The sequence below is a fragment of the Polypterus senegalus genome, chromosome 16, assembly GCF_016835505.1.
Source record: "Polypterus senegalus isolate Bchr_013 chromosome 16, ASM1683550v1, whole genome shotgun sequence".
NCBI lineage: Eukaryota > Metazoa > Chordata > Cladistia > Polypteriformes > Polypteridae > Polypterus > Polypterus senegalus.
In genome coordinates this window covers 5,004,449-5,028,548 of record NC_053169.1, presented here as the reverse complement: position 1 = coordinate 5,028,548, position 24,100 = coordinate 5,004,449, and the positions used below count along the sequence as shown (strand labels likewise).

Here is a 24,100-nt window from a genome sequence, read left to right as displayed (position 1 = left end):
GCCCTGTGTTGGCTGGGATTGGCTGCAGCAGACCCCTGTGACCCCGTAGTTAGGATATAGTGGGTTGGATAATGGATGGATGGATGGATATTGTGAAGCACTTTGAACTATGCCATTTGTATGAGACTGTGCTACAGAAATAAATGCTGTTGTTGTTGTCGATGGCCATTCTGAAACCAGTTGGTTGACATCAGCCATCAGCCGTCAGCAAGCATGCTGTGGAAAAGCTCAGGTCTTGGCAGTTGTGGCGCCCACCATAAACATCATTCGCTCTCTAAATCACCGACAATGTCAAAGAGTTTGGGACGAAAGCAGCGCCGTGTCAGGTCATCCCGAAGTGAGGTGACTGAGCAGAGGCCGAGTGCTGAGGGGTTTCCTTTCCAGTTGTGCTCTGAATATCACGACGTCCACTACGCATAAAGAGATGTTGTGTGGTTTCTCACCAGTCTCACTCAGCAGCACATCAGTGAGTTCAATTCCAGACTACAGGGAAAGGGAAAGAGAAATCTCATCCATGATTTGTGCGGCAGCGTCAAGAGTTGGAGATTCGATTTCAGAGGAGAAAACTGGATCAGAATCCAAAAAAAAAATTAAAAGAAGCTCGTCAGATCCCGGCTCCCCAAAAGACTTGCTTGTGCAAAAAAAAAAAACAACTGGAACTGCTGCCGGAGCGGTTTGCTCAGAGGTTTCAGAATTTGATTGAACCTGCAGATGCCATTAGGCTCTCCTCAAATCCCTTTGACAGAAGTGTCAATTCAGCAGCGTCTGCCCGTCCAGCGGAGCTCATTGATTTGCAAAGCAGCAGAGCGTTGAAAGACAAAACACAGAGAATGGGGTCTGAGCGCATTTCACCGGGGCCCTTCAAGCGACAGGATTACTGCTCTGTTATTACCACGTAGGGAAGCAGGTACACCTGTGAACGGAGATTCTCGTGGTCTACAAAGTTAGGGTCCAGCCTCTCTGAGGTTCATCTGCATGCCAGTCTGCGGACGGCTGTGTCCAAATCGGCTGCTTAGCCACCGAGTAGCAAACACACACACAGATCTGAGTTGTCTGCCCCTCAGAGCCGAGCGGAGATTTACTGCTGGCCCTTTGGGGGTAACAAGCTGATGTAAACCAGAGCTGAATGCCCCCAAATCTCCCCCTCATACCACATCCTCAGGGTGGACTGACAAATCAGGAAAGAGAGAAAGTTGAGTGTTAGATAATACAAGCAGGAGGCCAGTCAGCCTACAAAGACAGAGAGCCACCTGGTGGTCTTAGCAGGATGGGCTGCTTATTATCCCAGCTGGATTCGTTTTAACCCTGAAACTGCAGGAACCTGCTACAGTCCGATCCCAGTGCAATCTGCCAGCACGCCGGAGCTGATCAGGCTGTGCCGTACATTCATTGAGCAGCCAGCTCGTGACCACTGGCGCCCCCTAATGAATGGATTCAGCCGCTACACTAGACTGGCCTGTCAGTGTGGGCTTCTGCGTGCAGCCAGTTCAAGAGCAGGCGGCTTGGTGATTTACTGAATGTCATCGATGGCGTCACTTGCACCTTGTACATATCGTAATACTGTAGATTGTTGCAGTCGTTTATTTTTTAATAGCTTTTACAGTTCATTGGTCGTCAGGGTTACAGTAATTATGATCCTCTTTGCCTGAATAATACATACAGTATGTGTTCCATTAAAATGTCACTTTTTCTGGGTGAATTGTGACACTTCCTTAAAAAGTGCTGCAAAAAAGTATTTGGCTTCCAGGGGATGCATTAAACCGACCAAGTATGTGGCAGTTTAAGGGTTAATTTGCCAACAGTCATGTTTGGATTCTGCTCAGATTTCTGGGCATCGGGGTTGGAGCTGTAAATGAAAGGAGGAAATATTGAACTTTAATAGCAGTCACCCACGACGGTGTAGTAACAGTATGGGAACTGGGGGTCTAAGATAGGGTCACCCTCGGACCCCACCTCTCCAAAATATTGTGCCTTATTGCTGTCTTTGTCTTACTATTTTTCATGTGTTTTCTGTTGATTTTCTTTATTATTGGTTAATCGAGTATTGTCTCCTTACGTTTACTTCTGCATCTCCCTGATGTCACATGACCTGGGCCCTCCCTCCGTCTGGCTATTTCAGTCTGTTGAGAAGGCTCAGGAGAAGGAGATCATTCATTCATTCATTGTGGAGTTTCTCTTATTGTCCTTGGTGTTCTTTATGATTATTTTTTTTTTACACTTTCTGAGGTATTTTTGGGATTTCTTGATGGCTATTCTGAGGTTTCTGAGGTCGAGGAATTTGATTAAACCGTTAAATCTTTGTTTCTGACTAAGTTGTCATTATTTAGTGTCTTATCACCAAACCATTTTGACCAGGGATGGGTGGCACCGTTTTGTGACTTTCGCGTTGGCTGTTGTCAAGGCAGCCTCCCAGAAGTCCCTAGGGGAGTTCTCATATGACATCATCGGTGCGGCTCATCAAAAAAAGTCATTTATGTGCTGTTTGGGTATCTGATTTTTGGAATAAACTAGAAGACTTAACGTGCGCCTCTCAGTATTTTTGTTCTTCCAGTTTCTGATTCTGATTCCTGTGTCACATTTCTGTCTTGGTAAAAGATCGGTTTGTCTCTTTGGTTTTGTCCCTGGGCTGTACTCTTGTTATGGTCCTGAAATAAAAATCATTCTGCTTCGGCAGAACATCTATGAGTATCGCTTTCCGTTCAGATTTACTGTTTTTTTTTTTTCTTTTATGAAATGATTGCTTTGTTTCCTTGAATTCAGCCCATGAATTGTGTATTGGGAGATGTTACCTGTGGATTGCTTTTTTAGGCAAAATCTTTTTCCTGTTTTTTGCCCTGTCGAGTGTTCTTTCCAAATGTTTGATTTTGTGACTAAATTTCGATTTATAAAGATTTGTTATTGCTCTTTTTGTTCACAAGCCAGGGGTTGATGGTAATCCTCCCTCTTGTTGAGCTTCTTGATATATTTGTGGATATTTTGTTTTGTTCTATCTGATGCTTTTGGATTCTGCTCCACCTGAAGTCAGCTGTTCTGTCAGCGAGGCTGGCAACGCATTTTAAAGGAAGAACCAGGAGATGGGCATCAAACAGCAAAACGGTCAAAACTGGGAAATCACGAACAAGACGTGAGAGAAAAATGAAAGTCAAAAATACGTCTACAAAACAGAACCAGGAATATCACAAGCGTGGCCACTAGGGGGCAGTCTCAGTCCCAGGTTCGAGGAAGAAGCCTTTTATTCTTTGTTTTCTTCCTTTTAAACCCCAGAGATCACTCGCTGCCTTTACCTTTCCGTCCCTTTTGTTTGTTCGTTCCTTCACCTCCACTCACCTGCCTGGGGAGGACGAGCTTCTTTTAATGTGGGGCCAAACAAATCAGAGCGCAGTTACTGTCTGCGTTTTCAAGGCTTCACGTCTCCATCCATCCACACTGGAAAGATGAGCTTGTGATTTCAGAAATATACGTAGAAATGTCTTCATTTTCGGGGCTTAAAAACACTGGGGTAGTGTCAGAGGTGGCTGTCGGGGGGTGCGGAGGGGTGTGTATGATGGTGTGTGTGTTCTTCACGTGGGGACGGTTATGTCAAACGCTGTTACCGCGATGTGTGGACTTGAGGGCGAATTTAATAAAAATAACGCTAACATACACCGGATTTTCTCATTACAATATTCAGCTAAATGTTTGCAAAATAACTTGCGGGCTTTATCAAAATTTAACGATATAATCGATTTAAAAAGTGCCATTCATAATTTGTGACAATATCACGACGTCATGTGGAAATAAGCAGGGCCTCTTCTCGAAAAAGGACCCAAATCTCGATATGCAGGACGTCATCGTCACAATTCACGTTGATGTCATGTCATGTTTTTGTGCATTAATATTCAGACATGTTTATGGCCTACAAGTAAAATGTGAGTTTCAGTGTTTCGACAGGAAGTGTGAAAGTAACGTAGAGGCATCATCATGAAATCTCTCGCCGGTTTCCAGGTTCAGAGACGACAATCTCAAATATATGCTGGAGAAGATAACTTGACAAATCCGCTCGAACGGGACACGTGGACCTCAAAAGCGGGGCCCCCTTAGGCGTGGGGCCTGAGGTGGTCGCCCCCTTGCCACCCCCTAACGCCAATCTTGGGCTGTTGCAGAAGAAACGGAGACCAATGTCTGCATTTGTAAACAAACTTCTAGTATTGAGGACGTGGAGTGAGAAGGAATGGAAGGATGGAAGTGAACGGAGCAGCGGTGCAGGGGTTCAAATCATTGGCTGTGCGGTGTTTACATGTTCTCCTTGTGTCAAAGGTACTTTCATTTCCTTCTTTATCACAAGTGAGATTGACTGAGGATCATGGGAATGTGACAGTGTGCAAGTGTGGGCACCTTGATCGAGTGGCGCCCGGTCCAGGGCTGGTTTCTCTCTGATGCCCAGTGTAACCAGAACAGGTTCCATTGCCCCCAGTGACCCTGAACTGAATTGAATAGATGGCTGTTCTCCCCGTGTGCACCTTATTAAGGTTTAGGTAGGTGGGCAGATTGGTGATTTCAAATGAACTCTTTATGGGTAAGTGGCATCCTCTCCTGAGTTGGTTCCTGCCTTGGGCCCTTTGCTGAGACAATATGTTCCACCCCAGACCCCCAAAAACAGACAGATGAGGGGACGAGAAACTGACGGACCACACAGACCTAAATGGCGACTTCAATGAGCTCTGTGGCCCACTTGGCTAACAGTAAAACGACCAGCACCTCATTGACCCACCCAGTGAGCGAGCTGTCGGCGAAGCGGCACTGACCTCCAGCTCCTGGAACTCATCCTCCTCATCGATGTCATAGGAGAGCGTCTGTATCTTGGCGTCGTCCCCTGAAAGTTCAATAAATCTGCCCTCGGGGAACCCTAAGGCTTCTTTGGTAGGTGAGATGTCCTCGATGAAAGTCGTTTCACAGCAGTCGGCGCTCACGCCCTCGCTCCAGGTCTTCAGCATGTTCTCCGAGTAGAGGATGATGTTGGGCCGATAGCGGGAGTCCATCGTTTGAGGCAGCGTGCTCGGGTTCAGGAGCTGTGGGGACGGGTGCTTGACACCGCTGTCCACCGAGCTCTTTGGGGACACGTTGACCACCACGCGCCCCTGGTACTGTGGGGCGGAGTACACCGACACCAGGCCATCTTTCGTTTCCACCATTAAGTTTCGAGTGTTGATGAGGCCATTCCTCCGTCCAGCTTCTGCGTCACTTTTGGGAACAGAAATGCTGTTCTGGTCCATGAAGCCCTCCATCCTTCTGACCCCCTCTCTGGTTGCTCATAGGGTTCCACTTGGGTTCATTAGGGAGCGACTTTCTGGAAAAGCAAAGAACAAAGGAAAGATCAGCAAGAGTGCAGAAGAACAGACAATACAAGAGGACTGGAGTGGCGGAGGAGACCAAAGCCCACCTGGCTTGTCATGAATGAGGGAGCAAACAACACGAATGTGAAATTGAATTTACATGAGACAAAGCTGTCACTTGACGGGAAAATGACACAAGGAGATCAGAGGAAGTGACCAGAGAAACCAATAGAGGACAATGTCACAAACTGAGCGCACAAAGTCACCTGCAGGGTGTCCACAAGAAGGGACAGCACAATGACCAGAAAACCCAATCTTTGGGACCTCAGCAGTGACTTCACGGTTAAAGCATCAACTCGCTTCTGTTTCAAATATCACAATTGCAATAAAATTGTTTTGCATTCTAGCGAATCGGCCATCGAGGGGGCGTGTCTTTGTGTGATGTGACATTAGTGCGACACGTCATAGACAGGCACAACGTGGATTTCATTTCCTGGGTTTATATAAAAAAAGATCAAACTTTTTCGACGTGTCACGCCATTTTATTCTGATTTTCTACATACGATTTTTTCTCGCACGTCCTTTTTTGCGCCGAGTTTTCCTTCTAATGATTTTTCAGGTTTGTTTCTTTTTTATTTCTTTACCCTTACGGTAACGACTTTCACTTTAATCTTCGACCCGCTCCCATTTCCTGGTCTTAGTCCTCTCCTTCTTTGGCTCTTTTATGACAGCCTTAAAGAATCTGAAGAAGAAGCAATAAAAAATGAAACACGCAGAAGATAAAAATATTTATGAAGAAGAAACACATCAGACAGGAAGACATCAAGAGGATAAGGCGGACTTGGGAACAATTCCAATTCATTAAAGAAATTAGTAATTAACTTAATAAGGAAACCCAGAATACTTGAGGAAAAAGGAGAACAAAATTGCCATCAAATGATAAATCACCTGTGGTGGGCTGGCACCCTGCCCGGGGTTTGTTTCCTGCCTTGCGCCCTGTGCTGGCTGGGATTGGCTCCAGCAGACCCATGTGACCCTGTAGTTAGGATATAGCGGGTTGGATGATGGATGGATGGATGATAAATCACCGTGAAGCTGAATCATCGATGAACAAAGAACTTGAAGAAGGCAACCGGCAATGAACAAAATCTATCTCACGTAGAAATATTAAGAGTTAAGGAAAGAAAAACTGCAAAGCTCCGAACACCACAAACTGAAAACGAAGGATAATAATTGGGAACTTGAAATGAACTGAAAACCAAAGTCAGGCCCGTAGGAAATACTTTGTCACGCGCAAGTGCTTGGGAACAACTGGTGGGCGTAGTTAATGACAATGCTACCTGGGGCCACCAGAGGGCACTGTGTGGTCACGCCATCTCTTCCTGTTTCCCTTTTGTGGAAAGGAAGACCAAACAGAAAACGTGTCTCTGTGCCGATGATATGATACTGTAGATATCAGAGCCACAAAACACTGAGCCTGCGGTCCAAACAGCACTAAGAGAATTACAAAAGAGTTCATCTGACTAAAAGTGCGCTCTTCCCAGTGAACTCTCCAGCACCCAATATTAGATCGGACACCTTCCTTTTTATCATCACAGATCAGTTTAAATGCCGAGGGGTCAACATCACAAGTAAACTTAAAGCTCTTCATCAATAAAATTTCCCCATCTGCATGAATAAATTTAGCAAGACGTGCATAGATGGTCTACCCTTCATCTCACTTTAGCTGGACGAATTATCCATCCATCCATCCATCCATTATCCAACCCACTATATCCTAACTACAGGGTCACATGGGTCTGCTGGAGCCAATCCCAGCCAACACAGTGCGCAAGGCAGGAAACAAACCCCCGGGCAAGGCGTCAGCCCACCGCAGCTGGAAGAATTAACATCTCTCTATTATAATAAAAAAATCTTGGAAAGAGAGACGAGACGTGACTTTCTCAGAGAGACACTTTCACGTCCTGCGAGAGAAGACTTTGAGCCAAGAGATTTAACCAGAAATAAAAGACAAAGAGTAGATGACAAAGTAGAACATCGTAAAGAATTCAAAAATGTTGGTGAGATGCACGTGCAGAGCAGGTTAGAGATAGTGGAAGCAGGACAATTCGAAAGTCTCAAAAAATGATAGTAAAGATCGCATTAGTGCAAATGAACGGAAATTATTACTCGGTGAAGTAGCAGAACAGCGAAAAGAGATTGAATATATTGCTTGGAATTACACCTTAAAGTCGGAAAATTGTAGATCATCTAATTCATGTTGCCATCGGGGAAAAGTTGTGTTTCTTCCCAATGAAGAGGCGAATCTGCGAGAATTAAAAGATTTGTTGTTTGGTGAAAGTGAAATCCCACGAGAGAAAATTTCAAGCCCCACAAGACAAGACTTTATGCAAAGAGATTTGGAAAAGTCGCGGCCACATCTAAAACATTTACAGCCACGCACACGGCTCAGTCTTTGCTCATTTGTGTCAATGCGATTGTCAGACACAGTTCGTGTAGAGAGTGTGCCGGATGGCTTTGGTGGTACCCAGCCGGGACGCCCAGGAGGACTGGAGGAGGCAGACCACGAGGGGGCGACTGCCCAGTTGCACTGGGGGCCACAGGTGCAGAGCTTGGAAGCTCAACCCTGTAGGGGCCCGTGGTCACCGCCAGGGGGCGCCCCGGTCCCTGAAGAGCCCTGGACCTCAGCACTTCCACCACACCAGGAAATTCTGGGGGAGGAAGACTGGGGACACTTCCGCCACACAGGGGAGTATCTGCGGAGGAGTGCCGGGAAGCAGCTGGAGCCCATCCGGGCCAGTATAAAGGGGGCCGCCTCCTTTCATTCGAGGCTGGAGTCGGGTGAGGAGAGGATGAAGCAAGAGAGAGGAGTAGAGGCGGCCAGAAGGAAGGCACTGGAGAGTGAGGCCTGGACTTTGGGGGATTGGTGCTGGAGGCACTGGGTTGTGCACTTGACTTGTGTAAATATTGTATATAATGAATGTGTGTTGGGTGACAAAACGATGTCCGTCTGTCTGTGTCCGGGCCACGTTCCACAAGAGAAAGAAACGATATTCACTCACGGGCAGTTATACATTGCGTTGTTACGATGTCATTCCAAACACGGTATCAAAATTCAATGCCATCTTGACGAAAAGGTAAAAGCAAAAAGAAATCAAATATACGGACATCGATGATATGACAGAAGTATGGAGATGTTGTTTGGAGTTAAACTTTAAGTCAGAGATTTGTAGATCGTAAAATTAATGTTACCATCAGGGAAAAGTAGTGTGTCTTACCAATGAAGAGGCGTATCCGCCAGAATTAAAAGATTGAAATCCACAAACACGAGTGGCAGACACGCAACGTTGCTGGTGTGTAGCGCAGGACGGGGGATTGGCAAGCGAAGTGAGCAGGGGGTGAAGCCCCCTAGTGGTCAAGATGAATGTCCTTCCTAAGCTTCTCTTTTTATTTCAAAACATCCCAATATACATCAATAAATCATTTTTTAAGAAATTAGATTCAACCATAACCTCATCCACACGTCCAAAGGGCAACCCTACAAAGGCTGAAGGTGGCACGGCACTACCTAACTTTCAGTTTTATTACTGGGTGGTGAATATACAAGTGATGAAAACCTGGACATGGGCACAAATACGAGGTGAGACACAAAAATAACTGGATTAGTACAAAATATATATTCCAGCCTCCCGATCTCCACTCCGCTCCGTACGTATCTTCCATTGACTGAAACAGTGCTGGAAGTTGTCTTGCTATGCAACAGGCTCGCTGTTTCTGTCTTCACTTCATCCATTGAAGAAAAATGTCTTCCCTTCAGGTCACTTTTGATTTTCGGGAACAAGTAACAATCACAGGGCACTAAATCGGGTGAACAGGGAGGAGGATCGACGGAGGACAGGAAAGTTTATGTCAGTCAACAACTGCTTTCCAGAAAGAGCAGTACGATCATTTCAAAGAATCTGATGACGAGCGTGGGCGACCAGGCCTTGAATGTCTCCCACATTTTCTTGTCATTCCTTGAAACGATTGTGCCACTCAAAAATTTGTGTGGGAGACAAACTGTTATCCCCGTCCACTGTGTTTATCATTTCATAAGTTTCTGTGCCTGTTTTCTTTAGTTTTGTGAGAAATTTGATGTTGATTCAACCAACTGCGCCATATTAACATCATTCTGGACCAAAATCTTTAAATGCCTTTCAGACAGCCTTGGGGTCCCAATCCCTCCTAATCCACTAACGGCTGTGTGTGGGGGGTTCACAGAGGGGCTTAAAGTGGAGAAGGACTACTTAACGGATTTCAATTGGGTTTTTTTCAAGAATTTGCTTGGAACAGTCCAGTTGGTGTTGTGACTTTTCTCATCGTAGACAGTAAGACTTTAGGGACTTTCAAAACTCGACTTGATGTTACTTTGGGGGAGTTGAGTTGGGAGGACTGGCGAGCTTTGTTGGGCTGAATGGCCTGTCCTCATCCAGAGTGTCCTAATGTTTACTCTTTCGCTGCCTTTGTCTACACAGTGACGTGATGCCAGCAGGCATGAGATTTAAGATGACGACGTGAAGACAAACCAGGAGCAAAGGTCAGAACCAGGAAAAAGAACGTCAGTCAACAACCAAAGCCAAGAATTACGAGACAAAATCAGGAATAAGTCAGAGACTTCAAAATCCAGAGGAACCAAACAAGGAACAACAAGTTAGAAAGTTATAGAAATCTGGGTAGCCCCCCTGGGTGAAATTTAATCCCATTGTGTCGTGATTGACAGGCCACGACCTTGGAGGACACACTCACTCCTAACAACAGGAATCAACAATGGCACTGTCCAAATGGTGGCACTATGATGGCTAAATCACAAATCAAAATGAAAACCATAACTATAGTTGAAAAAATAAAATGAGCCCACTGGATAACTTAGGGTATAAACCCACCGTCTGAAGAAAACGATATCCAAAAGTTTCTGACAAATGCGAGTTTCCTCTAATGCACCTCTACCAGTCACCACAGACCCAAACTGGCACCTCTGCTGGTCAGCACAGTTAACAGACCCGCCAGCACTGCTGATCACTGCAGTGCCCCCCGGGCCCGTTGCCCTTTCATGTATGATGCCACTCTGTAGGTACCCTCCCCTCTCCAATCAGCCCCAGTGGCTTCTCCTCCTCTCACCTGCTCTGCTGTTCTGCTATTCAGCTGACGAGAGCACATCCACCTCACGGTGCCATCACCCAAGCTCTCCGTCCTGCTCTCCACAGATTAATCAGCATGACAGATGCTGCCCACCTTGTCCTCCTCTCTATTACCTCTGTCACCAGTGATCACTCACGTCCCTACTCCAAATACAAATGAACGTCTCTATGCTGGCCTGGCTCCATTTCATTCTACTTCACATTCAGCTGATTTTAGCACTGATGCCAACCTCCGGTCACCAATTAACCTTCGCACAGGCCTTCACGTGCGCACCCCGCACCAACAAGAGCTAAAACAGGCTGAGCCCAAATCCATAACACGAAACAACAAACAGCTACCTTGACCTGCTTCACCACAAATGAGATGGATGGACATGGACAGGAAGGAGAAGGTGCTGCAAAGAGTCAGTGAAGTGGAAGCAACGCGGCCTGGAAAGTGACAATTCTCGGGCCATATCGGAGGAAACTCGCAAGGCTGTGGAAGAGGGAAGGGTAAAGAAAGGGAAAGGGAGAAGAAGAAGAAGAAGAAGAAGAAGAAGAAGAAGAAGAAGAAAAGCATGGAAGATGGATGACCTGCCAGCTGTGACATCATGCAGAATGGCAAAGCCAAGTGGAACACAATGATGGGAGCAAAGGGTCCAGGCTTGAAGTTCACCTACAACCACAAGCAGTCATGATGATGGATAGAGGGATGAGTGGATGGGTGGATGGATGGGGGGACAGATGGATGCTAAGATGCTAAAATGTTAGCCAAATACAGCCATAAAAATCACATCACATCAGATGAAGAGGGCTGGCTCGTTGCCTCTCATGATTGTTTGACTGCTGGGTAAAAAAAGAACTGAAACAATTAAGGGTTCCGAATCATAAAAGGAAAGACAATTCAAATGAAGGCGAAAGACGTTTGTTCCATCAGCAGCAGCAATTGGCTGCCGATTAAGAAAGTGGCAGGAATGAAGCCCTCCAGGGTCTAAACATGACGGACTATGAGAATCAAAAGGAAACTTCTGGACGAGTGGATAGAAGAAGGCAAGAAGGGAGAGGAGAAAATCAAAGTCATTGGACAAAAGATTAGAAGAGCAGATCAAAGACAACACGAGCTGTCAAGTGAGCGGCTTAAGGACAAAACCTGTGACTCCGACAAGTGACCAAGTAGTGGCTGACTGGGCATTGTCACCTCCGAGTATTCACTGTGCCTCAAGTCTTTCCTTTTCCTCAGAAAGTCAGAGAGTCACCGCCGCCGAGTCCTACAGGGACACCCCGGGACGTTCTTTGCTTTGCTCTTTCATGCTGCTGTGCTCCACACAATTGCTTCGCTGCTGGATCAATGGCTGCCTTCAAGCTTCTCTTCCTCTGTGAGACTTGGATCGATCGGATTAGTGAAGAGCAGCTTTACTGCCAGCACGTAGGCAGAAGTGAGCGGACCCACAATTTGTTTTATCAGACCCCTGAAGTGGCACACAGTCTGCTCGATGTCTTCTGTAAGGCCACAGGGGCCACCAGCCATTGCATTTTTCAGCTGTGGTGTTATCGTCACTGTGGATGGCAGCCTAACACATTAAGAAGTGCAGCCAGCGCCTCTCCCATCTCCCTCCTTGGCTGCTGTATTACTGGGGTTTAGTTGGACTCACCAAGTTTATGGGATGCTCTGCTCTCGCACCTCCTAAACTTAACACACAGACAATCGGTTAAAAATCCATGACCACCTACTCCAGGTATTTAAATTCCTCAAAGGCCTCGATAAAGAAGATGCAGCAGAATCCTTTCAACGTAAGGGTGACTCCACATACTCGAGGACATCCGTGGAAATTAAGGGGAAGTGCCTTTAGGATTGAAGCCAGGAAGCTCTTCTTCACGTAAAGAGTTGTGCAAATCGAAACAAGCTACCGAGACGAGAAGTTAAAGTTGGGACCCTGACACCCTTTAAGATGGACCCGGATGAGATATTGAGAGAAATGAACTATTAGATAAACAAACGATTTTCTGTTTCTAGTAGGATTGACTACTGCAATGTGGTGCTCACTGGATGTTTAAATAGTCCTTTATACAGCTTCTAGTTAATCCAAAATGCTGCTGCAAGAATTATTACAAGAACAAGAAAATATCAACACATAACTCCAGTCCTCGCGTCCTTAGACTGGCACCAAGTCAAGCTTAGGGCAGATTTCCAAATCCTCCTTAAATGGCCGAGGTCCTGCTTACTTGTCTGAACTTATCATGACTTACAAACCTAAGCGCACATTAAGATCTCAAGATGGTGCTCCGCTTATGATCCCAAGGATTAATAAAATAACAGTTTTAGCTTTTAGTTACAGGACCCTCTAAACTGTGGAGTCGTCTGCCTGCTACTTTAAGAGATGCCCCTTCAGTCTCAGCTTTCAAATCCCGGCTGAAGACTCGCGACTTCAGTTTAGCACACCCTGACTAGAGCTGCTGATTAACTGTGCAGACTGTCATTAGCACTAAAACAGAAGTAACGTGATAGTTAGAATTTGTTACTAACCCTCACCTATTCTGTTTCTGTTCTCGGTACTCAAATGTGCCACTTGGTGCCAATGCCCACCTGCCTAAAGTCATCCCTGATGGAGGATCACTGGAATTTTGGGGTAGACGGGTCCTTTCATCAGATTGGCTGGCCCAGCTGTGGAATGGCCAATTAGGGGATGTGGCTTGATGGTCTCCAGGACTCTAAACAAACCTGGGTCTTATTATGGGATGTCATCTACTGTTAAATTCTGCTTTGTACTTGTAATATTTCTATTGCACTATTGTATCGTATTGAGGATGACTTGTGTTCTGTTCTGTGGATGGTGTTGTACGGACCCCCCTTTTTTCTTTTGACACCCACTGCATGCCCAGCCTACCTGGAAAAGGGGTCTCTCTTTGAACTGCCTTTTCCAAGGCCTCTTCTATTTTTTGCCCCTAAGAGGGTTATATTTTGATTAGAGAATCAAGGCTGGGGGGCAATCAAAAGGCAGGGCGTGTTAAAGCCCACCATGGCACTCCTTGTGTGATTTTGGGCTATGCAAAAATAAATTGTATTGTATTGTATTGTAAATGGGTAGCACAGTGGTAGTGCTGCTGCCTCGCAGTTAGGAGACCCGGGTTCACTTCCTGTGGAGTCTGCATGTTCTCCCCGTGTCTGCGTGGGTTTCCTCCCACAGTCCAAAGACATGCAGGTTAGGTGGATTGGCGATCTTAAATTGTCCCTAATGTGCGCTTGGTGTTTCGGGGTGTGTGTGTGCCCTACAGTGGGCTGGTTCCCTGCCCAGGATTTGTTCCTGCCTTGCACGCTGGGATTGGCTCCAGCAGACCCCTGTGACCCTGTAGTTAGGATTTAGCGGGTTGGATGATGACTGACTGTATTGTAAATGAGCTTGGCAGACTGAATGGTCTACTCAAGCCGACATGACGCCCGCTGTTTTGCTCTCGGCCAGTTATCATTTTTTGAAGCCGTCCTGTGGGCCAGTAGGTATCTACTGAGCCTTCTAGTAGGCTTACTGTCAGCACTCGTTTATCAGACCTCTTGTGTTCTTATGCACGTTTTGATGCCACTGCTTGATTGGCACCTCAGCTGGATTTGCATCTCGCATGTGTTTTATAGAATATTAGGAAAATACGTTGTTGGTTCTGCACAGAATCGTTGTATGTTGTGCTTTCACTGCTGGATTAAGTGTGTTTGCTCCTCGCTAGGCTGAGTACCAGTGCCAGGCACAGCCCCCGACCCCAAGTACATAAGGCTCTTTGTGTCTCAGTCCGTCACAGTGATCAGACCTCAGGTGACACAGACAGAGATGAAGGACTCGGGGTATGTGGTGCTGATCCTCATCAGAGTCACCACATGAAGCTGCCTCACTTCTGTGTGCTTCACTCTTTCTTATTTTTCAACCCAATGTCAGACATTTCGCTGTTACGTCTCAACTTTGTTGTTTGCTTTCTGATTTTAGTTTTGGCTAAAGATAAGACAGCCGTTTGGTTTTGAACGTTTGCTCAGTTTATGACCTGCAGTGTGTGTTCTTTAGGTGTTTATGGGCGTTTGTGTCCTTTAGCTGGTGCTGTGTGACTGTCACTGTTCTGAATGCACACCCAAGTAGGGCCTTCATTATACTGAATACACGTGACAAGAAAACTGAGCTTGAAGGTCAAAGTCCATCCATTCATTTTTTTAACCTGCTTCAGGTTACAGGAGCCAGAGCCCATCCCAACAGTACTGGGTGCAAGGCAGGAACCAAACCTGGAAGGGTGGCAGCAGTAGCCCATGGTGGGGACATTCACACAAACACACACACACACACAAGTGGCCATTTAGAAATGTCTGTTCACCCAAGACACACAGCTGTGGGATGTCGGAGGAACACCTGCACAGGTACGGGGTGCACTGCCATTCCCTGAACTGAGCTTGTAATGAAGTTATGTGTGTGTGTTTGTGTCACTGTGACTATCCAAGGAGACATGTAAGTACGGCATAGTGGTTAAGGCTTTGGACGTGTTGATTCAAATGCCACTTCTGACACCATGTGACCCTGAGCGAGTCACTTGACCCTCCCACCAAGAGATGTACTCAGCTGTGTGTGACGTGTTGTAAGTCGCTTTGGACGAAGGTCTTAGACACATTAGTAAACGTACATCTCGATGTAGTGAACACAGATATGATAAGAAACTTGACCATGAGTGCCAGTGGCCCTTTTCCAACTCCGTGCTGGCGTCCCCCCTGTGGCAGCAGGTTTTGTCCCCCCAGTTTTCCATCTCATTGAATTATCTGCTGTCTTTTTTTCTCTTTTCTTATTACACATTCACAAAAGCACAGCCGTGTGATTTGTACATTAGAAGACATTTAGAGGTACCTGAATTTTTGTGACGGCTTTAAGTGCTTCACCCTCTTTTGTTGTTTTCTTATTCATTTGTCTCCTTTGTTTACCTGAATTCTATTGTCATAATGACAAATAAATAAGATGGGCAGACAGCACTGAAGGACGGAAAGCTGCAGCTCCTTCAGAGTCGGCCCCACTGAGGTGCTCATTAGGCAGAACAAAGGGAGAAGCAAAATGAAAATTGGGATGATGATGATGATGAAAATCATAAAAACCAGGATGAAACAAAAACAGCCAAGCATCCTCGTAACTTATCATGAATACCTGGTGCGCTTTCACATAAAATGATCAAACTCAATTTGTATTTTTATATTGAACACAGAAACTAGGAACCGATAGCTTGGTGAATTAAACAGAAAAATGAGTTGGAGCAAAGACCTGCAGCCATAGGGGGCGGCCCTCTCAGTTAGAGGACTGCCGCTCTGAGGCTCTGCATTTGATTGCTTCGTCCTTCGACTTCTGTAAATCACATGGCGTGGCACTCTGTGTGGTGAGCTCGTCTCAACTTTATTCTCATGGCTGGCCGCGTGAGACAACTTCTTCTTCTTCTTTTTATTTTTTTAACTCTGCTCTCTGTTTTTCATTAACCCCATGACACACGAGCTCAAGTGAGTGAAAGTGCAGAGGAGTGCAGCCGTTCATCACAGACTCATCCACCGGGACCTGCTGTTGAGGCACCAGTGACAGAGAGGAGGTCAGAGGGGAGCGTCGGGAGTGTGGAGACCACCTCAAATGTAGGCAGACCTGGATGTGCACATTGGATTGCGCCTTAATTTGTCAAGTCATTAAAAGGGGTTGGCCCATTGGCTCTCCAAACATTTCTGTGGAGCCCTCACCTCCTTCGGACCCTGACAATAGACTGATAGATAAAAGGCACTATATAATAGGTGAAGTTGCCCAGCACAGGTGCTGAGGAAGCCTTCTTATAGTTCATCTAAAATTAAGAACCACCTAGCCTTGGATGGCACACAAGAAACCATTTGACCTGATTACATTCCTTTGACAACGGGTCCCAAAATGGGGTAAAGCCCTGAACACAATGTGGAGGACAAACTCATTCCAATACCCTAACCAAAAATCAGTGCCTCTTTGATCAGACAGTGCCCGGTGTGCTGACTGACTTCATGCCATGGTGCCCACTCTTGACTTGTTCTTCACTTCCATTGGGGGTGTCTTGCAGTATTTACAAAGTAAGTCCTCCTTTTAGTCTTTGAAAATATTTTTAAAGGTTTGTGGATGCCAAAGTAAAAAAAAAAATTGCATCTCACACCAGTTGCCTAGCAACCCTCTTTCAGGCACTCTTTCCATTGCAGTATTTATGTAATTGAATCCCGGGGGGACAGGAGATGTCAAGCTTTTAGAGAGCTCTGAAAAGAGGGTTTAATCAAGGATTTAAATAGTTAATTGAAATCATATCTTGGGGCTAACGCAGGCAGCGTGACGAGAGACGAACAGAAACATCCTAGGCGGACCCTGACAGATGGCAGAACCGTGGTATCTGGGGGCTGAAAGCGGGCAATACTTTGTTTTAAGATGTGGCCTAGTTAAAGGCGTTGGGATGGGCTGCCTTGGTAAAGAGAGAATTCCGTCAAGTGGAAAGACAAAGAAGGCAACTCAAGAAATGTTTTACATTGTTCAGGTTAAAAAAAAAAATGTGTTTTGTTCTTCTCAGGTTTTCCAAGTGCCTCTTGCTAGTTCTGTCTGTGAAAGGCGCTATAAAATATAAAGGCTGATGGATAAGGGATCTTTAGATGGTGCTCACTATGAATCACTATTATTATATAGTGTCTTTAATATCTATCTATCTATCTATCTATCTATCTATCTATCTATCTATTATATAGTGCCTTTCATATCTATCTATCTATCTATCTATTATATAGCGCCTTTCTATCTATCTATCTATCTATCATATATAGTGCCTTTCACTCTATCTATCTATCTATCTATCTATCTATCTATCTATCTATCTATGTATTATATAGCGCCTTTCACTCTATCTATCTATCTATGTATTATATAGCGCCTTTCACTCTATCTATCTATCTATCTATCTATCTATCTATCTATCTATCTATCCCTGCCAACTATAGATATATCTGTCTTTCTGACTATCATGAGGCCTAACCTCCCCATCCTTTTATCACCTTGACGCTCACCAGAAGAAGAGGTCACAATATGAGGCATGTCGTGTCATTTCAAACTCTTTACAAGATGCAGTCATTAACTGTGCATGTATCCCTTGTCCTTCCTTCCTTCCTTCCTTCCTTTGTGCTTCCCACAGGTTGAATGGCGTCTCTAGACTGGTCCCATGTAAAGGGACATGGACTGGTGAAATGCTTAGCACTGATTCCTATAATGTGCCTGACAATACTGGGATGGGCTCTGACATCCATGACACATTGATGACAAATGCAGGTTCTGAAAATGTAAATGGGTCGATGGGTGTGCAGATGGGTGTCTTCATTTTCCTTTGACTCCTGAATACATAATCCATAAACGACTCTGCTGTTTTCTCACTAACCATGACCTAGTAGATCTTCTCCAGCCTGGATTCCTCAGGGGCACTCTACTGTGACTGCACAAATGCCCTTCGATCTGCTCGAGCAGCTCCTCTCTCCTCTTTCTGTATTCTTCTCAACCTTTCATAGACCTTCAATACTGTTAACCACTCCTGGCTGATCTCCTCCCCTGATAAACTGGGAATCTGTGGTTGTGCTTTGGACAGGATCAAGTCCTACCCTTCTAACCAATCCTTTTTTGTCTGCTGGTCTAACTCCCTGCCTTCTCCACAGAAGCTCTCCACAGGTTTGTCTCAAGGATTGGTGTCGGTCGTCTTCTATTTTCTCTCTACATTTCCTCCTTAGGCAATGTGACTTCTTCTTGTGGTTCGTCCTGCTGCCTCGGTGCTGATGCTGCACTGATCGTCCTCTCATTTCCTTCCTATGTCCCAGACCACTCTTAATGTCACCCAATTCTGATGAGGTTCCTCACACCTTCACCCTCTGCTTCCTGTGTCTGAGCCAATTCTGCACCCACCCCACACCCTGAACTGCCACTTCTTTTAGTTTGATGGCCACCCTCTCATGTGCCACCTTATCAAATGCTTTCTGAAAGTCCTCATCAATAGTCTCCTCTGCTCCGCTCTGCTCGTATCCTTTTGTTGCTCCTCATAGATTTCCAGCCTGTTAGTAAAACACGACCTCCCTCATCTGAGCCCACGCTGACTGCTCCTAATAATTCCTGTCCTTGCCATGTGCTGCTCAATCTTATCCCTAATAATTCCTTCCATTAATTATGACCACCATCTTCTGATGGCTCCTTCCAGCAGCATAACGCGCCATGTCACAAACCTCAGATCATCTCCAACTGGTTTCTTGAAGATGACGATGAGTTCACTGCACTCAAATGGCCTCCACAGCCACCAGATCTCAATCCAGTAGAACACCTTGGGGATGTTCTGGAATGGGAGATTCGCATCAAGGATGGGCAGCTGACAAATCTTCAGCAACCGCGTGATGCTGTCATGTCAATGTGGACCAAAGGCCCTGAGGAATGTCTCCAGCACCTTGTTGAATCTTTTCCACGAAGAATTATGACAGTTCTGAAGGCAAAAAGGGGTCCAACCTGGGACTAGCAAGGTATACCTAATAAAGTGGCTGGTGAGCTGCCATGTCTCACCCAAGTTTGCTGGATTTTCCATGAGTACTTGGGGGTCTCACGGCAGTCCCATGTGTCATTCTCGGTAGATTGTCAAGCCCACGTTGGCCATAATGAACATCGGTGACTGCTGATGGATTGGCGTCCTGCTCAGTGTTGATTTCAGCCTGCTGGTGATGCTGGGATTGCCCCAAAGTTCTGCACTGGAGGAGGTGGAGCTCAAAAGGGTGAATTTGTCTTGTGCCCCTCATGTGGTCAATAAATCGGCTGTGAAAAAACTCGTCAATCAAACTATCTCAATAAAGGCTAACAGACCTGCACTACAGCAGCCCCTTGGCATCCGTGGGGTCAGTGCTGTGCTGTGCTGTGCCCCTAAGCTGCTGGGCATCAGTGCAGCACTCCATTCTACAGAACATCAATACGCCATCGCGCTAATGTAACTGTTTGCACATTTCAACAACTAAACGCACGGAAAGAGAAACCCGCTGGGCTCCGGTTGTGTGGTTTGCATTAAACATTAACTCTTAACTGTATGCGGTTTGGCGATTTACGATGGCTGCTTGTTTTATTCTTTTTTTAATCCTACGGGGTTGAAGTCTTAATGAGGAAATCTGCCAAATCTGCAGGCACACGTCTTCTCGTAGACGTACATGAAAACATCAGTAGAGCCCCGTGAGCTCAGGGTGAAGAAGGCAAAGATTCTCTGTGCTTATGGTGGACCTTCAATGCTCCTTCTCACTCGCAAGTGCCGTCTTCATCCCCCTTGGAACAGAAGGGAGCTCTTCCAGTGATTGCCTGAGATGGCTTCAGCGTCCACTAAAATTGTTTCTCGCATGTGCTAATAAACACGCAGCAGGCTGTGTGGTGGCATCGTTAGTGAGCACCTCGAAACTTCTGTCTGTTTTTTCCGATCATTCTTTGGCTTTCTTCTAGGGTGTCCGGGGACCACGCCGCACAATGGATTCAATTATTGTATATTGTCGCGCATGCGCGTCTGTGGACCTCTCTCGGGTTATGCAATACCCCTTTCCAGCTTAGAGGTGGCGCTGGCTCTAACAGTTTCCTCTCTTATTCCCCACCGCAGCGCGAAGAAGCCGTCTGTGTGGTTGAGAGAACTTGACTCCGCCCCTTCGGGTTCGCACGTTATAAATTCCCGCTGCGGCCCGGAGAAGCCGTTCAGTCGCTCACCGAAGCCAAGTTAGGACGGAGTTACCGGCTGAGAACTTTGTCGTTATCAAGTCTGACTGGTAATATTTTTTGGGGGTTTAAGTAGCTCAGGGTCCTGTTCACAAATGAGGATGAGTTGCAGAGTACTTGTTATTTATAATTGTTGTGCTTTGTGATTTGAAACAGGACAGCGTTACACCAAATTAACTATCAGCATGTTTAATACACGATTACGTGTATATCTATAACAATGCATTACATTTTGATTCAAAAGGACACCCTCCTTTATTTTTTTTTTATTTTTAAAGCTGGCAGCATCAGATCTTTCTGATCAATTCAATTGATCAAATAAATCGATTCACCTAAATGAGTAGTTCAAAAGAATCGAGCCAAATAAAGTGATCACTGCTGGTGAAAACTTTTTTCTCTCATGGAGGACCGAGGCAGTGCCTCTCACATTCCATCATCTCTGCGTTTTTAATCGGTGAGAGTCTTGTTAATTTGTCTCATGACGATCAGTTTTGCGCTTTCCGAATGCAAATAAAGTGACTTGAAAAGCCCAGCACTGCTAAGAGCGCCCAAAACCTGCATACTACAGCCAGCTGTTTCCTGCTCCCAGCCAATCCGATGATTCGGGTCCCAAAGACCCCGCCCTTTGCAGCTCAGAGTTGTTCAGCTTTGTGATCGTCTCAGGCCGAAACTCGCAGGCAAAGTGAGTCCGTTAGACGAGTCAGCACTCAGCACCGAGCAGTTCAATTTGAGGCACGTGAAACGGGAACATTTCAGTTCTCACACAGCTTCACGAAACTCAAATTAAAATTCGTTTTGTAGGATATTTTACATTTACAAAATGTGAAACTCACTTAAAACAAGGGTAACCCGAGCAGGGTGCAACAGTGCGGCAAGACGGCAGTGCAGTTGAGCTTAACTGTTGGACACCTTAGGATGGTATGACAAGAGAAAGGCGCTATATCACATAAAGTCGATCATTTGATAAGTATACATAAATGATGTAAAACACACTATAAAAAAGAAATACTGATGGTAGATAATAATGTAAAAAGCACTGTATAAAAGATAGATAAATAGAGTGAAAGGCAATATTTGACTGATAGATAGATATGAAAGGCATTACATAATCAATAGATAGATGGACAGATAAAGTGAAAGTCACGATATGAATAGATGGATAGATACTACTTTTTCTCAGTTAAAGCTCCTTGATACAGCTTTGCTATAGGAAGGCGCTATATAATATAATGGTTTCATTAACAATAATCTTTTTTCTCCCACATGCTTTTCCATAATATACATGAAAGGCACCATGTAATCAATAGATAAATATATATGAAAGGCACTATATAATTGATAGATGGATAGATAGAGTGAAAAACACTATATGATAGATAGATAGATATACTACTCTTTCTCACTTGAAGCTCCTTGAAACAGCTTTGCAAATAAAAGGCGCTATATAACATCATGTTTCAATTAAAGATGATCTTTTTCTCCCACATGCTTTTCCATAATATATATGAAAGGCACTATAAGATAAAAACCACCGTCTAGCTGTAAGTTCACTCCGAGGCATCGGTTCATTCATCTCCAACTCTAATTCTCAAAGTGTTGAAGTCAGCAGATCTGCAGCTTTTCAAGTTTAAAGTATCTGAAAGGCGCTATATAAAGTGCAGTGACTCTGCAGCTGTGTCTGCACTTTACAATGACAGTAGTAAAGGCAGAGAGCTCGACACAATTGAAAGCGTCACCTCAGCAGGCCACTTTTCCGTGTCCTCTGAAGGCCCCCGTATGCTCCTCGACTTATTTGTCCTCGGACTGACACCACGTAGCCAAATTTACTGGAAGCTGAAGACATTCGCACTCAGCCATTACTCACTAATGCAGTGGACCCGTTCATCACACAGCAGAGGACAGATGAAGCTCCATAAATCTCCGCGCGGTGCTGCTGGTCCCCTTGGAAAGTGACGCTGACCCCAGATTCACTTAAGATGGTTCATTAACCTGTGAAAACATAGAGATGCCTGTGCTGTTGGCAGAGGTGGGGTGGACGGGTGTGTGGGGAATGCAAACATGTCAGACCAGGGTCCAGGAGAAGTGTCCTGACATCAGTCCTCCACTGTAAGCTCACACTGTAGAAAGAAGTTGACCGAAGCTCCTGGTCCATGAAAGAGAGTGCATGCAGACTGGGCAGGCTGGGAAGGCCGTCAGAACCGAGTTCTTGAATGGTTGGTTTGAACTGGGAGAGACAACCTTTTTCAGTGCCAACCAGTGGCACATCTTTCCCTAAATTCTGGATGGCTTAGACTGTGGACAGTGCTGACCACCCTACATACTTCCAAGATCCCAGGTGTGGATATCTACTGGGCATTTTATTAATTGCATTTTATTTTGCATTTACTCTGAGCCTTGTGATGAACTGACTGATGCCCTTTAGTATGGCGCCATATACCACATATTGATTGCCCGTCTCTGCACACCTTGCTGCTTCAATAAGCTTCAGCTTCCTTTTACCAGAAAACTCGGATTTAGAAAATGCACAGCGTCTTTTGTCCCATGTCAGTGTAAAGCTCTGCTCATTCTGTGCCAGTTTCTTTAAGGACAGTGGCACACCATTTGATTTGATTTGGAGAACTGATGGCCCAGTGGGTACCGCTGAGGTCTTGGACCACATGGATCTTACTGCAGTTACTGTCTGGAGTCCGCACGTCATCTCTGCTCCCCCAAGCATATTTTGGTGACATGAAGTCTTCACCCCCACCCCCATCTTCACAGGTGGTCCCAAGCTCTGCATAGTGACGGGCAGCATGAGGTGGCACAGGGTTTCTTGAAGGACTACTAGACGATCTTCTGCATCCAGACGAGCCAACTGAAACACTCTGGTCGACGTTTATTGGGGATGATTCCCTGGTCACCTCAAATGGCAGTGAAGCTGTGCTTAATTGTTGAACATTTTGAGATAGCATTAGAAAGGCGCTATATCACACTAAGCTCATCATTTGATAATTATATGTCGTAGATGGGCTGGCATCCTGGCTACGATGGACCCTGTCCCGTTCCTGTCCAGGAGGCCAATGTAAAGGTTTCTTTCTGCCAGGAGGCTGACATCTAGGGCCAGTGTGACAGGAGATGCAGCAGGACTGGCATCTTGGCAGGGATGGGTGAGAGTTCCTTACCTGACTGGGAGGCCAGTAGAAATCAGTGATGGTGGGAGACTGCCTGTCGTGTTTATTTAGGGGTACACTAAGAAGACTCGGGATACCCTGGAGGAATTAGCTAGACTGGGAATTCCAGTTTAGAAGGTCTGGTCTGATGGTCTTTTGCCAGCATTAACCTTTTTCTGGAGACGCAGATGAAAAGTGAGGCCATTAAAGTCATTCATTATTACGAGCCTCTCTACAAAGCGCCCAAGCATTTGACCCAAAACAGTTCAGGGTGGACAAGGAGACGCAATAAATCAAGGAAGAGGGAACTTCGCAGAAGCGGAGCGATTTGTTAAGTCAAGTCAACCCACAGACCACCATAACGTAACTCGGAAAACAAATCAATGCAATTAGAATGAATGACGTTACGGATCAGAGTCCCGTCCTGTCCTTGTCACCCATTTAACGTCTGGACGAATCTTCACAAACGCGCCTGTCGCCTTTCCTGTCCCGCGGTTCCCATTTGACTTCTCGTCGTGTCCGACTGCACCTCCAAGCAAAACCCCCCGTTCGCGGCGCCTGTCACGGCACTCATCGATTCTTCCTATCAGTCTGTTTTAACGGAGTGGCGACTTAATGCGGTGCGCTGTCGAAGCAATGGAAATGACGCCGATGAGTGTGTGAGAGTAAGTAATTGATGTCAGGGCCACTTAATTCGGTCCCGCACACGAGCGCGTCAGTGGAATTGGCAGGAA

At 45.7% G+C, this 24,100-nt stretch overlaps 1 protein-coding gene across 1 annotated transcript in view; it reads right to left on the bottom strand.

Annotated features, from left to right (window-relative positions):
- LOC120516645 (synapse differentiation-inducing gene protein 1) overlaps positions 1-24,100 on the bottom strand; it is an 81,633-nt gene that overhangs the window by 45,322 nt on the left and 12,211 nt on the right. Inside the window, exon 2 of the mRNA XM_039738460.1 lies at positions 4,785-5,326. Within this exon, the coding sequence (XP_039594394.1) occupies positions 4,785-5,264 (480 nt within the window). The 5' untranslated portion in view covers positions 5,265-5,326. The remainder of the gene's footprint in view (positions 1-4,784; positions 5,327-24,100) is intronic.